The 16,784-nt window shown below is 40.5% G+C and overlaps 1 protein-coding gene and 1 long non-coding RNA gene across 2 annotated transcripts in view; one reads left to right on the top strand and one right to left on the bottom strand.

The window, feature by feature from the left end:
* The window catches only part of PGM5 (phosphoglucomutase 5), a 190,606-nt gene extending 186,923 nt beyond the window's left edge, over positions 1 to 3,683 (bottom strand). The window contains exon 1 of the mRNA XM_036991097.2: positions 2,885 to 3,683. Within this exon, the coding sequence (XP_036846992.1) occupies positions 2,885 to 3,145 (261 nt within the window). The 5' untranslated portion in view covers positions 3,146 to 3,683. The remainder of the gene's footprint in view (positions 1 to 2,884) is intronic.
* Positions 199 to 9,205, top strand: LOC140847697 (uncharacterized). Its single transcript, XR_012127747.1, has 3 exons — positions 199 to 2,810; positions 4,306 to 4,374; positions 7,665 to 9,205. It is a non-coding gene; the product is annotated as an uncharacterized lncRNA (long non-coding RNA).
* Positions 9,206 to 16,784: the final 7,579 nt, after the last annotated feature.

The following is a 16,784-nucleotide window of genomic DNA, read 5'->3' as shown; positions in this document are numbered from 1 at the left end:
ATTCCAGAAAGGACAAACAATGGACAAGTTGATTTGATTAACAAAAGAAAAATAAAGAGGTAGTTACTTGCTAAGTTAAAAGATACTTAGAACAAATAGCCAAATGCAACATGTGTTCTTTGATTAGAAGAACCTAGTTTGAACAAACCAACTATAAAAGATAAGTCAGAATAATTGAGGAAATGTGAAAGTGGACTATAATGTGGGTAATAAATGATATAAAGGAATAACTTTTCTATTTTGCCTGGAACTTTCTATTTTGTCCCTGATACTGTAACTGTCAGGGAAAATATTCTTATTTTTCAAAGATCTATACTGAAGTTAGAGGTAAAATGTCATTTTCTTTACTATAATGTTGTCCTCAAAAAAGATGCAATAAATACAGAAGAATGTCAATCTAGGGTATGGGCATATGTATGTCATTAATCTATTCTCTTTACTCTTCTAAAATTTTGAAAATTTCATAATAAAAAGTTTTAAAATCCCAATTTGTAAGGTGTATGCCTGACAATCTATTTCAAACTTTGAGATATTAAAACGTAAGCAGTACAGCTTGTCATTTTAGAAATTCCAAACTTCTGTTCTCCTCTAGCAATTACATAATCAAAGATCAACTATAGAGTTTTATAGAAAATTTCTTTGTAAAAGTAACTTTTTAAAAAAAACAAATGTTTTTCAAATATAGAGAATGCCACCCATCCAATCAAATTCAAGTCAGTTTAAAGAGAATAACTTTTACTTCTCTAGCCTATTTATGAATATCCAACAGGCAATCAAAAAAAAAAGCCAAAGCATTTGGAATCAAAGTTCTTCATTACTGAGTATAACTCAGCAGGCCAAGTCAGGAAGCAAGTACATTCCCATCAATCTGCAATCATTCAAGACCAGTTTTGCTTACAGTTATCCAGTCTGTTTAAATCACCTTTCTCCTGAAGCTGGCCTTCTGATTATTCACTTTGCTGTAGTAAAAGTCCCCAAAAAGTGAACAAAATGAGGACAGCATTGGTTAACATTGGCTGTTTGAAATTCTGATAAATGTTGACCATTCCCTACACCCATGCCCATCCATCTTAGATGTAATACTGTCAGATTATTTTAGAGATAGTGCTCCTATATGGATTTTATATGTCATTTTGTCCTTCATAACTATCACATTAAATTTGACTCTATATTAAGTATATATTAACATATGCTAAGTATCTCCTAAAATGAACTCCACTCTCAAAGTTAGTAAAATGTGAATATCAGAGAAGAACCATTGAAATAAGAGGCTGAAGAGCCTTACAATAAAGGGTACCAAGAAATAATAAATCATAATAATAATTTGTCCATGCAAATCAACAACTGCAGCTTCAAAAATATCCTGACCCACAATAAATATTGGCTAGGCTATGTTTCTATAATCCCCTGGAAAAACTTGCCCAGGAAGGGGTATGAAAGCTGTCATAGGCTTGTTATTCTCCATCATTCTACAGGAACAACTTTGTCAGACAAGAGTAAAAGATGATTTGTCAACCTCTCTCCAACTCCTTGATTAAAGCCAACTTTTATCAATCCCAAAGAGGAGCCAGAGAGAAATACAAGTCTTACGCATCCAGCAGCATCTTCTCCGTGGGTTGCAAAAATCACAATTCCACCACCCAATTTACCACTCAGCCCTGTTTCTCCCAATTGCTTTTGATAATTTTATATATATAAATCCTCTTACCCCACCCCATTCCTGAAAAATAGAGAAAGAGGAATTATAGTAGACAACCCTAAAGTTTTTTTTTTGTTTTTTGTTTTTTGTTTTTGTTAACCAAGGAATGAGAAAATAAAAGGGAAAGGACTAGAAAGAAGGAAGGAATCTAAATGCTGGATAATTTAGTTTCACTTTTAAAAATACGCACATTCATTTTATACTTCTGCAGAGATTTCACTTAGAAGAAAAATTCTATGTATGTGGGTCTGATTACAGACTGAAATTACTCTTTCAGACAATTGTTCCCACAGAGAATTCAGAGACCCCTGAAGTTAGGTATGCCTCTTGTAGAAGTCCTTGAGATGCTGTTGGATCCGAGAAGGAGGGAACTGGGATATGGGAATTCGGACTGCAAAAGAAGACTGCAGAGGTCATGGGAGAATGGAGAGGATATGAAGATGAAAACTGGAAGGGAGAAGAGGCATGAAATGTTGTCAAATGCCAAAGGGCATCTTGGAGAAAAGTTGGGAATTGCTTAAGAAAGGCACTGCAAATCCCATTTCAGGCCATTTAAAGATATGCCTCCTGGGAACTGAGAGCCCAGGCTGTATAGCATCAAAATACTCCCCACCCTGTTCCTACCTCAATCAAATTAATCAGTTCCACTGGGTTAACAAACCAGTGACATTAAAAACCTTTAGGGTCCCTCTTGTCAGGGACCAACACTGTGTGTGTGTGTGAAGATGATTACAAATAGGACATGGGAAAAAAGAAAAACAAAAACAAAACACTATGTTGTTAGCCTAGGAAAGAAGTGTGCGAGGGGAGGGAAGTTAATGAAAATGGTCAGAGCAAATAGTTTTAAAGGGCTTGTTAAGAAAACATGAAAAGAAACACAGCCAGTTGAGGGACGTGAGCAGTCACGGGAGTGCCGAGCAATGTGTCAGGTTCACAATGCCCAGCGGAACTCAATTTAGTACTAGCAGCCCTTAAGGACGTTCCGGGCGGAGGGAGCTCAGAGCCCGCAGTCCCGGGTGCACCAGGAAGGCTGTGCAGAGCGGTGGTAGCAGAACGCTGGAGGAGAGCACCTGGGAGAACGGCAGAGCCCGGGTCGGGATCGCTGGAGCCGGTAGGCAGGAGTGGGTAAGAGGAGAGGAGCTGGTGGTGGCGCGGCAGGAAGCGAGGGTCGGCCAGGTTACTCACCCCGTTGGCCGCAGCCATCTGCACCACGATCTCCGTGGCCGTCTTGCTGAAGTACCTGCCGTCGCTACCCACCACCATGGTGCAGCCCTGACGGTCACGCAGGTCGATGGACGACAGCACGCTCTGGATGAAGTTGGGCAGGTAGTTGCGCTGGCCCTCGAAGAGGCCGGTGGGCCGCCGCAGCCCCCCGCCGCCGGCCGGGCGCTGGTCCTCATAGGGCACGGTGGGCACCGTCAGCACCGGGATGGGGCTCCCCTCCATGGCGTCCCCTGGCCGGTCCTGTCTCGGCTCCCGGGAGCCGGAGGGATCTGCAGCCCGCCGGGCCCCCTCCCCCCCCACCAGGCTGGCGGCGCGCCCGGACTCCGCCTCGCACCCCGGCCCCCTGCCCAGTCGCCTGCGCTCTGCGCCCTCCGGCGGCACCGACTGGTCCTCCCTCTCTGCGCAGTCCCTTACTGCCCCAGCAGAATTTGGACTCTACCTTCCAAGAAAGTTTTCTCCTGCCCAACTTCCTTTCCAGCCGGATCGCTCGATGTGCCCGCAAGGTCTTCCCCCAGCTGGAGCCACTTTTGGGGTGTCCCAAAAGGCGGTTCCTAGTACTCCCTACCCTACCCACCAGTGACACCTCCTCTGCGCCTGACCCAAGCCTTTCCCGGTGATAGCTTCTTTGCAGGTCACACCCTCAGTCAGAATACAGCCTGGGGGTGATGAGAACTTGAGCAAGATCTGGGGTCCTCTCCCGCACCCCAATCCCTCTCCCCTCCCACCAGCAGCCCTGTCTCCTGGCCTCTCTGGGAGTGAGCAGTTGACTCGCACAAGTTTCTCTTTTGAACAAGGCCAAGGGAGGGAGTTGGGAGGAGGCTCAACTTTTTGCCATTAGCAAACAGCCCCAGCCAAAAATAACCCTGGAAAGGCAAGCTGAGAATTGTTATCTTCTGCCAGCTCTGAAACTGGAGGCTGAGCACTGGTGTGTCTGCATGTGTACACACACCCCCACCACTACCATGTGTTGCAAGGAATCACATACTGTCAGGCCCTTCAGTCCCGCAGGTCCCACCCAGTCATGGTTTCCCCAGCTCTCCCAAGGCAGCACACTTCTCCGTATGGAAACTTCTTGTTTGTTGTGGTGGTTGCAACAGCAGCAAGGCGGACATATTTCCTTCCTCCTCTTGCCCTTCTCACCCTCCCTTGTCCAGCTCACGCTTAGAAACAAGCTTGTCCCTCATTGTATTTGTCCACACTGCTGAGCTCTGCCTGCAATTAATCATTCAATAGGAGGAGGGTAAAACTCTTTTTAATATTCTACCACGAATGAACAAACTTGCATTAAATAAGAACAGCGTACCAGGAACTGCACTAGGTCCTTGCCATGCACCTTCTCATTCTGCAGGGGCTAAAGATGTTCTCCCCTTATCTCCATACAGCCCACCTAAAATCCAAAACCAAGAAATACCTCATAGAAAATAAGAGTGAAGAGAGAATGGACTAAACAGGTAAAATGCAAAGAGGAAAGAAACAAGTCTTATTTTTGATTCTATTGCCTATTACCCTCAAAGCATTTTTGTACCCGCTGAGGCTACTGTCCTGAAATCTCCTGCTGCTTCTCCCCCAAATACTGTCCACTTACTGGGACTACTCTTGACTTGCTGCTGGTTTATAAAGTATTTGGTCATAATAAGGTATCTATGAATAACAGTTCACACTTAAATGCTGTTTTGCAGTTGATAAAACTGTTTTGCATCTATTTTCTCCTTGGAGGCTCAAAACAACTAAAAGAAGTAGAAATGGAATTCGCATCATTCCCATTATATAAATGAGAATTAGAAGGCCTTCTGTGAGTAGCAAGTGGTCAAGACAGCATTTGCCATCAGTCTAAATTCTTGTATGGCCTCTCCCCTTTTTTTTTCATTGAAGTGTGATGGGAAAACCAATGAAACCACCAACTGACTTCTATTGGGACTTTTTAGCTATTAAACAGCAAAGTTTTTGTTTGTTTGTTTTTGCCTCTACTCTTTCCTTGGGCTACCAAGGGCCCATTCCTTTGTAAAGTTCCTAACTTTGTGGTTGAGGGAGACTTGGCTTAGCACCAAATAGTTGGCACCTGAAAACTTCCAAGGATCTCTGCATGTATCTATGACATGGGGTTTTAAAAACCACTTTCTACTAACCTTTCATTTTTTCAAGGAAGGACAGTATCATTCCTATAAGAAAAGAGGGCAGTAAGTCCTCTGCCCCAATGAAGAAGAAAAGTATGCAGCCCCCAAGTCTCAGAGATGAGCAGCAGGTCTCCAGGACGCTCTCTACTTCCAGACCCTGCCTCTCTCTTGACATCACCAGAGTCTCTCCTGTTACAGACCAGCTCTTTCCATGGGGCTGAGGACAAGGCATGCACATCTCAGATAATATTTTACAGGTTTCCTAGCTAAGAGGAAACCTTCCTTGTTTCTAATCCCCAAATCCTCAAGGACTCTGGTCCAGCTTGAGGCAATGTGACCAACCACATAGCCAGAACCCCACAGTGAAAGAGAAAACATTTCCTCCAAAGTAAGGGGGTGCTGTTCCCAGAGGGAGAAGAGACAGGTGGCCAGACCATAACTGTCCACCACATACCTAACACTTTCATGGATCAAGTCTCTGAAAAATTATTTTTCTTTTCTCTGAATTCATATAGTGCTTTTTATCCCTCATAAGGAATGTTTCACATGCTGTTACACCTTTCTATGTATGTTTACTCTCCTCTACCTGTATGTGACCTTGGAATAATGACCTAACTTCTCCTCACCTCAGTGTCCTTATGTGAAATAAGGATTACTAGACTCCCTACCTCATAATTTGTTAGGTGGATTAAAGGACTTAATACAGTGCTTGACAAATAGAAAGGCATTCAATAAATGCTAGATGATCATTTTATAAATATGATCAGTATCACATTTATCCTTATTTATGTTCTATATAGCAAGAACTAGAGTGTAAATCTTTGTAGACAACCACTATATATAAAGGGTCTTTGGGCATAGGTGGCATTTCATAAAGGTTGGTTGAATTAATCTGTGCTTTTTAACACTGGAAGCTCAAAATATATAATTTGTCCTTGAAATATACGAAAAGAAATCATACTCAAGAAATCTCTTCAAAGCTGCTTTCAAATTTAATCAAGGTAATTCCAGTAGATTGGTCACAGAGATGGAGAAAGAAGCCCAAGAGAGCCCCACAGATAAGAAATGCCTTGCCCATAGTTGCTCACCAGTAAAATGAGGTCTGATTAGATCATCATTTCCCAAAAGGTTTTCCTCAGAACCTGAATTTCTCCTAAATACCACACAAAGCAATTTTCATAGACAGGTAACTTAAAAATCCTGCATATTCTGCCCCATTCTTGTAGCTTCACAATGCACATTTTCATATTAAAAGCTCTGAGAAGTTCTGCAGAAAAGACATCAGTTTAACTTTTTTCTAGACTGTACTCCCCAGCCTAAACTCATGTGACCAATTTACTTAGGGAAAGAGACTCAGACTAGAGTTGTGACTACAGCTGGTGACAAGCCCCATCTTCCTTCAGATGTCCTCGGTGGCCTAGGTTAGGGATAAATACATTCTCCTTATTCAAAGGGGCTGGTCATTCCTTTGTGCTGACTTCAGAGTTTCACTGCATTGTGAATCATACTGAAGGGCAGCCTTGTTTGCCTAGAGATGCCTTTCAGCCTTCTCTGAGCCTCTAGGGAATGGCATCTCACTGAGAATTCTTGGCATGAAACAGAAGCAACTGATAGATATCCTTACTTCCCCTTGGGACTTCCTTGCTCTCAAAAAGGTGTCAGCCACCATCTTCAAGCAGAGAATACACTAGCTGGCTCAAGATAGACCAGCATTTCCCAAAATGAGAATTTGGGGCAAAATAAGGGTTGAGCACTTCATACTTTATACCCTCTCTTACAGATTCAAAAAGTACATAGGTTATTAAAGACTGTGATGTCCCACAGGAAAAAAACCTGTTTAACTTCCCAAATTTTATTTGACCAAGGGGCACTTTTCCAAAACACCTATTAACAGATCAAAGACATTAATATTCCATGAGGCACTTCGGATCTCTGGAGTCCCTTCCAGCCATATCATTCTATGATTCTCTTGTTTTACTTATGAGGGCACTAAAAGATTAACCTCTATCAGGCTTCCATTTAGAAATTTATCAGGATGTACAAAGGGGAGCAGGTAAAATTGCCCAATTAAAAAGATACTCAAGTGATTTTGAGACTTAAAATGAATTATATGTATTTATGCATAATTTACTTTATATGTTCTGTTCTTCCACACTCCTGCTATCCTTGATTCCCTGGCTGGCAGGAAAGGCTCCCACACATATTTGGCCCACGGTATATAGTCCTGTTGAGTTGGAGTCCACTTCTATGCACACAGGGACTGCTAAAAACATGCTGTTGACTCACTGACTCTAAGAGCAGAAGTGCCAAAAGTACAGGACAAGAGACAGAAAAGCAGTAGAAAATGAGGCAGTCCCCCTAAGGAAGTGCTAGTCCCCTTTATAATCTGCCTACTTTCTGGTGGTGGGAAAAGTCATTTACATATTTCTCCTAAAATACCACTTTCCACTCAGCCTTCTGATCCGCAACAAAGGAAATAACATATAGTCATTCCAACAGAACTTGCTGCTTCTCTACATCTTTCATTGTAAGGCCACTAAGTGAATGTTAATGAGCTGTAAAGGTGTGTGTCACATGAGTATCTTATAAATGTTTGTACATTATATCTCTGTGTTCTTACATCTCAGGCTTCATCAGTGACTACCTATGTGACCTTGGACAAGTTGCTCACCATCACTAAATCTCAGTTTCTGCATCTGTAAAATGGACATAATGCTACCTGCCTCCTAGGGCTGATGACCATATCCAAAAAGCTCCCGATGGAAATTACACAGTGCCTGGAACATAATAAGGGCTTGTAACTGCATGCTGCAATTATTATGATGATTATTATTACTACTATTACTAAGATAATTATTACTAAGATAATTACTAAATGACATTAGCATAAGTTATTAATATAATTATTACTATAATAATAATGATATTAATCCTTGTATCAGGTAGTATTGTCTTTGAGGGCAGGAATGGACTATGTCCAATTAATCTTTCCAACACAATACCTAGAATGACATTATATGCAAAGTTGGGGAACTAATATTAGGAATGAAAAAAATTATTTTTACCTACCTTTAAATACTTTGTAAGTAACTATGCAGAAGAGCCACCGGCCTAACACATGGAAACTCCAATTCCTGAGGAGTTTGTTTTTTGAGGTAGCCACAGGATGCCCAGGAATACTGAAGTGCTGTTTATAAATCTCCTAAGGCCAGCATAAGAAGTTGAAGGGCAAAAGTAACAAAGATGTGGTTTCCTGATTTCTGCACGCACTGGTCCCAACTTTAAGAACATTTAATGTTAATTGATTAACTTATAAAAATTGTGTTTTTTGAAAGCAAAAGATTTCACTTTAATTCAGCTTGACCTAAAAATAATAGGCTTCTGATCTGCCAAGGATGAGATTAATTTCAAGGTATCCCCTACAGTATCTAGAAACATCAATGATATACAGTAACAGATTATTAAGAACTTTAGAAATAGTCTTACCAAAGTTCTTTATTTATAAAAGGCAAAAAAGCTTACTTTTCTAAAGTAATTTCTACATTTTTTTGAATAGCTGAATTTCATTTTTTAAAAAGGCTTTAAAAGGAATACAATTTAGAAGTTTATTAAAAAGAATGTACTTTCCATATTTTCCTTATATTATATTCCATTAATCATTTGCAATCATAACCTACATGGAATTTTTCTTTGGTGGTTTTATGTTTAGGTTTTAGGAAGGTACCCTTCCCCCCAATACAGGGCTGATCTCCAAATAAATATTTTAACATTCCTACATAGTCATTTTTTAAAAGCTATTTAATATCCATCAGAGTTATAGAACTAAATAGCAAGTACCTGTATGAGCCAGTACTCCTGCCTTAAGAATGGATTTTTTTCAGCAATGAAATCTGGATGAATTGCATGACTGACAGTTGAAATACTGCGTTATCAGAACGAGTCAGTTTGGGGGATGTAAGCAGACGGTACCCTCAAATCTCTCTAGCCCAATCCAGGCCTGGCTCAGGTTTTACTCATCTATGTACCAGGATCCACTGTCCTCAATAATTCTATTTGCCTTGCCTGACCAATTTTCTCCATGAGATCCTTTCAGTCTTTTGTTCATTCTCTCAAAGCGCATCTACAGAGGGCACACTAATTTCAAAACTTGCTCAAGCAAACAGAGAAAAAATGAACACAATAAATGCATTTTAACCTAGGGTTTCCTGGACACACTGTTTTAACCCAAAAATGGTAACAATGGTTGGGGTTTCACAGGCTAACCATATGGCTCCCGACTTCAAAAGCAAGCCCAGAAGCACCTTCATTGCTTTAGCATCCCCGCCAACCCGTGTCTAATATTTCCTCAGAAGACACAAAATGGTCAGGTTTTTTTTCTCACGGAATGGATTTTTCCAAGTTTGGAAAGGAGCTGACATCAATCAGGAGGTTTTCATCCAGCAGCAATTTTGTGTATCTGAGATGCCCCAACAAGTCTGACTTCCTCAGGGTTTCAGAGTTCAACAACAATGTGTTATCACTAATCCCACCAGTATCTGACACAGGATGTTATTCCCTTCCACTGTGTTCAAACTTCTGACAAATTAATCACTGAGATTTGAAAGAATGAGGAAATGGAATTTCTCAGAATTCTCAAAAATTCCCAGATTCATGTTATTCTGTAATTTTCATAACACTTTACTTACATGTTTTAAAAAATAACAGGTGACCATAGTAATAAGCAGAGAATCATTTTTCTGTAATAGGATCACATGAAAAGTTTCCACAGTCTACTGTTCAAAAAACATATAATAACAAGTGTATGGTTTATTATTATTATGAACCAACATATTGTGAGATTATAAAATCCAATAATGTATAAAAAGGAACTCTACCTGATACACACAGGATGATAGAAAACATAACAAAAAACATTAACACAAAGTAAATGCTAAATAAAAATCATTTAAAATTGGAAGATAATACCACAAGTATTTAAAACTTAACATTCTTTAAATGAAATGTTTATACCATAAAACATCAATTGTTCCCTCTAACAGAATTCAAATAATGCAATATTCAGATCTCCTGTCAAGGTTAAGAGCACTATAGAGAAGCACATGTCAAATAGCCAATTTAAGGACATATTTTACTTCCAAACCTGGTTTTCCTTCGACCATCACTCATTGGATTTGTAAAAAGTATGCCATGCCTATAAACGTATTAACATTTATTCAAAGGAATGCCTAGATGTTAACAGCAGATAAAGCCATGAACACACACTTAGAGCAACAAATACAACTGCTCCTGCCCCTGTTCCCAGAAATGTCAACCTTGACCTTTGACTCCATGCATCAATGTTTCTTGCTCTTACTTTCAACTGAAAGTCAAGAGATTCTTCAAACCAGTCAAGTCTCTTCATGGACTATTAAGCTTTAATTGTCACAGGAAAATTCTAACACTTCTTCCAATTTTCCTGATTTCTCAACTGGGTTTTCTCAGATTCCAAAATTCCAAGAGTCCATATGAATTTCCTGAGAAATGTCAGGAAGAAATTTCCAAATGAAAGTATTTTCCCTTTGTTCCTTTTCAAAAGAAAGCATAAACAGAGTGTTCCTTCCTGTCTCCAAATTTTCTCTGCTCAATTTGGTTTTCACCCCTTTAGGCGCCCAGCCTACAATTTCGCTCCTCTGGAAATAGCCCCATTTCTATGAGATGGGCTCTCAGTGGTTATATCCATACTACATAATCCTCCATTCCTAACTATTTGTAAGGGGTTGACCCAGTGAAGAATGCTTGGCCCAAATGGATTCTCTCACTGTCTCTGGAATTTGAATACTGGAACCCAGACATACAGAGACCAGGGCCATGGTGGTTTGTCCATTATTGATGATGGGTGCAAAAGAGATTAAATCTATAGCTACTGGTAGTTCATATCCCAGGAGATGCCCTGAGACTCCTGCTTCCTAGTCATAGGAAACCTAAGGTGCCTCAGAATTATTAACTGAATCCCTCCATGATATAAGCTAGCTAGAATTAGTTTCTGTTGCTTTCAATCAAAGGAACCCTAGCAAATATATTATTCTCTGGCCCTAGTTCCTTTAATTTTCCAGGAAAAGAAGGAAAAAATGCCTTACTGGCTTAAAAAAAATGACAACATATGAGGTAACATTTAGGAACACACAAAGGAATACTCTGTACAGTTTATTATATACACACATGTAGTACGGGCATACATGGTGAACAGTGTACGTATCTAAATCAAGATCAGGTTTTCTGGAGTGGCAGGGGTAACATGGACCAGGAAGAGGAACAAGGGAGAACTTAAACAGTTATGGTAATGCTTGATTTCCAAGTGATCATGTGACCCAGTTTGCCTGGGGCTGTTGAGTTTACATTTGTTATCACAGCATACCTACCAACAGCAGACCCCCATGTCTCTCAAAAGTATCCCACTTTGGTTTGTAAGTCCTATGGCCACTCTTTAAGAACATTTGAAATAATTTTTTTAAATACTTCTCTTCAGTGTCCTGTATGTTTGAAATATTTTATAATAAAAATATTTTAAAGTCATTACATATACAGGAGACAGCTGCCAAAGGCCCTTACATGATGATCCCAACCACGAATCCTTCTGCAGCATCTTCCTCACACAACACTTATGAGGACTCAATGAGCTCTATGAAGGGCTTGCTCATCAGTGATCTGGACTGAAGAAAGGATAACCACCACTAAGGTGACATTTCTTTATGTTGACCAAATTCCTCTTAAGTTACTTAGGGGTATCTTAACTTCAATATTTTATGTGATTATACATTCATATGGTTGAAAATACAAAAAGTACCAAAGTAACACATCTCTCACTGATACACAGTGAAATGTCTTGATTCCTTGCCTGTTATCTCCCTGTAACCAACTAAATGTCCCCAGATAGTTTAATATTCATAAAGAACAAACTGTGTATATAAGCACAAGATTATCTGCATGTGTGTATTACCCGATTTGAAGCTCACAGAGACTCTTTGAAAAAAATATCATTACTTCCATTTTATACGAAATGGAGGCTTTTCCTTGAACCTGCCCTAAGTTTGTTCTACCAGGTTCAGCTATTGACCTGCCATTAGAAGACCACTTTTAGTTGTTTTCAATATCATTAATACTGATTTGGTCCCTTCATCCAACATTCTTATCTGGCTCTTCTTTCGACCAAGGACACACATTGCCAGGCAGAGTGTGAGCAGTTAATTCCCCTTCACAGGAATATGAAGGTTCTGAGTTAACCAGAATCACCCCCCGCCTTAACACCTACCAGTTCATATCCCGAGTCCCGAGCAGCAATCCCCTTCCCCCAATGCCTCAAGTTCTCAAAACAGCAAAGCCTTTAATACAACATCCAGCTCTCTCACAAGAACCCAAAGGCAAGAAATCCAAATGTGAACTCAGGTGTGAGCCTGTATGTGCACAATGTGCCAAACTGTGTATCTGTCTGAAAAGGATATTAAGTGCTTCATTCAGTTATATCAAAACCAATCCACAGAACAAACAGAAAGCTCATACCCAAAAAACCAGAAATTATAAAATGGCAGGAAAAGAGGTTTTCATAAGCTAACATATAGCCTTAACCTCAGAAAGCCCTGGTTATTGGCTCAATATGGTGTCAAATATTTGTTCCTGAGCCAAATATCTGCCTAAAAAATTGGATACTGCTTGCACAACCGGGTAGGAAAATGTGTTGCTATATGAGGACTCGGCTATCTGAAACTACAAGGGAAGGCAACATTTTCATCCAAAGTGAATGCCTTTATCTTGGTTGATTATTCTAAAATGGACAGCCTCTAAAGAAAGCATTGAATTCCATGACAGAATCACCTCCCCATCCTGCCCATTCATCCCACAGGGTTTCAACTGCATGAAGTCCACGATTAGCAAATGTTCCTGCTTGATACTTGGCTCTTCAAGGAAGAGTATCCAGCACATAAGACACAGATTGGGGAAGCTCTTCCTACTAGAAATGCTGCCATAGTTTAACTCGAAAAGCCCACACCCAGTTCTTAACGAAAAACATCTGAACCACCAGGTCTTCCCACAAACAAGACAGTGTGTCCGCTCCCTGATAGCTCCATTCTGTAAGCAATGCCCAGATTGCTCACTGAAAAAGAGCCTACCAGGAGAGCAACATTCCACCAAACCCTGATTTAGTAAGACATTTCCATAGCATACCCACAACCACCTGGAAATCCTCCACTGCTTCTGTGCAAAGATCTAACTCATCTCTCTCTGAATTTTCTGCTTTAAAAGTCTAATTCATTTCACCAACAGTGTGACAGAAGGAAACCAAGTATATCAGCTTTCTCTGGTCAGACTGTGTGAGACCAAAGCTCTTGCATTTTCCTTTTGTAAAAATGGCCCAAATACACTGTGTAAGGATTGGCCATCCACAGGTCATCCTCTTTCTAGTGCCACAGAATCTTGCTGCTGACACTGGAGGAAAACCATTACATCAGCCAGTAAGCTCACTCTTCTACGAAAAACAATAAACCTAGTGCCTCTTATTCTTATGAAATAAGCACTGCAAAATAGAGTGGAGTTACACTTTTAAAATGTGGCACATTGTCTCCATGCAGTGAGCTGCTTAGAGATGCAGTGTTTACCTCACATGACCCTCCTGGAGCCAGGGTTGTAAGACTCAGCTGTTCTTCACTGTTCTGAGACTATGGAGAAGATATATGACCTCCAGGGGACAGTGACTTAGGGAAGGAGCCCATGGGAGAAAAGGAAGTAAATCCATTTGTTGACTACAAAAATAATGACTTTTCTATGTGTAATAAGCCTATAATGGCCTCTCCTAGTTAATCATCAAGGCAAATCTTTTCTTCTTTCCCTGAACCTTTCTGGGCTCCTTTTTTTTTTTTCATTTATTTATAAATTATCAGTTTACTTCTTGTGATTTGTAGTGCCCTCCTCCTATTTCCTCTACACTGTCTATTTATACCACTGGCTGCCACAGCTGCTGGGTATCCTCAAAGCCCTCAGCTTCCCCCTTAGGTTTGAGCAAACATGTCCAGGAGGCACGACTACATCATCCATACTGTTTTACTTGATTTTTATTGCATCTAACAGAAATCTCAAGATTGCAGACTACAAGGAGACAGAGCTGCCTCCACATATCTCACTAGGAAGAGAATATAATATGAAGAAAATTTATTCTGTTAGTCAAAAGGAACAATCTTTTTTATAGCAAATCATCCTCTATATGCACTTAAGGTACTGACAGGACGTGCACAGGAGGAAAATGGTCCAACAGCACCACTTACAGGAAACTCTGATAAGTACAACAGACCCAGTCGTGTCAGCAAAGAAAAGCAAGCTGAGGAACTGGCTCTTTAGAAAGACTAGCTAGCCTCCCCCAGTCTCTGCAAAAAGATTGTGCTGTTGACAGGAAACCAGTGCAACTGGTTTGTCATCACTTGAAGGGAATACACAGATTCCACCAACTGGGAAGGAAATGATAGTATCAGGTTGTGCTGAATGGTAAGAAGTGACTCCCAACTGAGATAACTGAGATAAGTGATTTTCATCAGAGGCTCCTGATGTCTGGGAATACAGACCAGGGAATCCTACATTGCATCTGGTATATAAAAATAAAGGAATTTTTTCTTTGTATTCAAGGCTTTCCCTGAAACTCTAACAAATTCATACTAAAGGAAGTGCCTGTCCCAAATTCTAACCTACTTCCAGGGTCTTCAGGTCAAAAAGAAATACAGCACAAAGACACTTTCTCTTTAAGGATCATACACAAATTTACTCAGTCTGTTTCTTTCCCACATGGAGTAACAAAGTCATCAGACCTCCATTCTCCCTTTGGCTCCTTCTTGGTTAAAGTAAGATAAATCTTAGGCATCTATCTTTAGATGGCAGGTTACAGGCAAGGGAAGCTTGGCTAGGGAAACCTGCCTTGAAAAAGTTCACTGCATGTCTCTAAGTCAAGTTGAAGTGGAGAGGCACAAGAGGGTACGGCTGTGTTGCAATTCCCCAACCCTACAGTTAAGAATGGAAATTATGTTTTGCTTGTCTACTTGTATACAAGTGTTTGTGAAAGAACGGGAGTTTAAGTTATCCTTTTTATTGCCTACATTGCTTAAATTTATCAGACATACTGACTCCACCTTCACTTTGCCTGCATAGACCCAATTCAGGACATATTTTCAACATTTATCTCCTCAAATCAAAGATAAGAACTAGTATTATTAAGTTTAAATAAATTCTTGCTTTATTTCATTTTTATTTTTAATGCACCCATTCTTCCAAGTGCTATTATCAGGTAAGATCTTGAACTCTGGTTGGGCAAAAATATTGGATGTTGCAATTCTTACAATTCAGGGTCTACGCTTTTAAGAAGGCTCCCACTCTTTCCTGTGTATGCTCCATTAGACACCCCTTCTCAAATTTAGAATCATAGATACCAAAATGTTTTGCCTAAAGACAGCCTAGCTACTGCCCAATCTTGTAATTTGATGGGTGAGGACACTGAAGCTCAGAGAAGACTAAGTCATTTGTTCTCAATGTCTTCAATAAATAAAAGGGAAAATAGCCAGTTGACAATTCTAAATCATATTCTAGGGCAAAGGCCTAGGATTATAGGATATTGTTGAATTGTGCTGCACTTCTGCCTCATTTAGGAATCTTGGAAAATCTTTGTTTTGAGTCAGTCAGTGACTTCTTTTTCAGGCTAGTTGAAACTCTGCCCTTCTGGGCAGTCACAAGGCATTGTGACATTGTACTACACAAACATATTTAGCTAGCTCAATTAATAAAACAAGAACCCAGCTCCTTTCCCTATGTCCAGTAAAAGTGGCCATTTACAAGTGTCAGAACTGACACTTTCAACTCCCCCTGATTTTTTCTGTGTGTGAATGAATATGGTGTTAGGACAGCCTTCCTAGCTGTTAGTGAGCAAGACTTCCTTTTTTCATACTCTATAGTGAAATATTAAATTAAGAAGTTCAGACTTGTATATTTCATGACCTCTTGTCCTTCCATAATTTTCTTGTTGACATCAATGATTTGTTTCTGTCTCTCTTCCCAGTGACCAGAGTACCTGAAACAAAGCAAGCACTCAATACATATTTTTTGAGTAATGATTTCAGCAAGCCAGTACATGATGAGCGTTGCAGAATATCTACCCCAAAACGATCAAACATATAATTTCATTCAGCCAATCAAAACCATGGGCTACCCTTTTTTTAGATCTCATATCCCTTTGTGGAGAAAGTGAAGGTTCCTGTGGCCAGGATTCTCACCTGGCCCTGGTCGGCTGGTTTACTACACACGTGTGAGCAATACATCATTACTGACTCTGTATAAAGAGCTCTGCCCAGTGCTCTGGGCAACATGGCTGCAGGAGAGCAGAGACTGGAGTGGTGGCAGCACCTAGGACAAAGACTGGATGGCTGTCGGGGCAGAGAGGCCCGGAGGCAGAGACCGACTTGCTGCATGCAGACTTGCTTTGAGTGGTTGGGAATCTTGTGCTTGACCTGCCACCATGGGAATAAAGTTGGGTATAAACCGTTTCACCCCAAGAATGTTCCTCTGTCATTTTATCAGTCTCTCTGAATCCACAGTGAATTTGTCAGGGACTGAAACCTATTGGTAAGAGAACTGGCGACATTGGCAGGATTCATTATAGACTGAAGAATGGAACAGGATGCCCTCATGGGAGGAGCGTTTCAGCAGGTTGTGCCTATGGATGGGGAGAGATTCGAGTGTCC

This window comes from Manis javanica, chromosome 2, assembly GCF_040802235.1.
Source record: "Manis javanica isolate MJ-LG chromosome 2, MJ_LKY, whole genome shotgun sequence".
NCBI lineage: Eukaryota > Metazoa > Chordata > Mammalia > Pholidota > Manidae > Manis > Manis javanica.
This window is presented reverse-complemented; position numbering and strand designations above follow the sequence as displayed.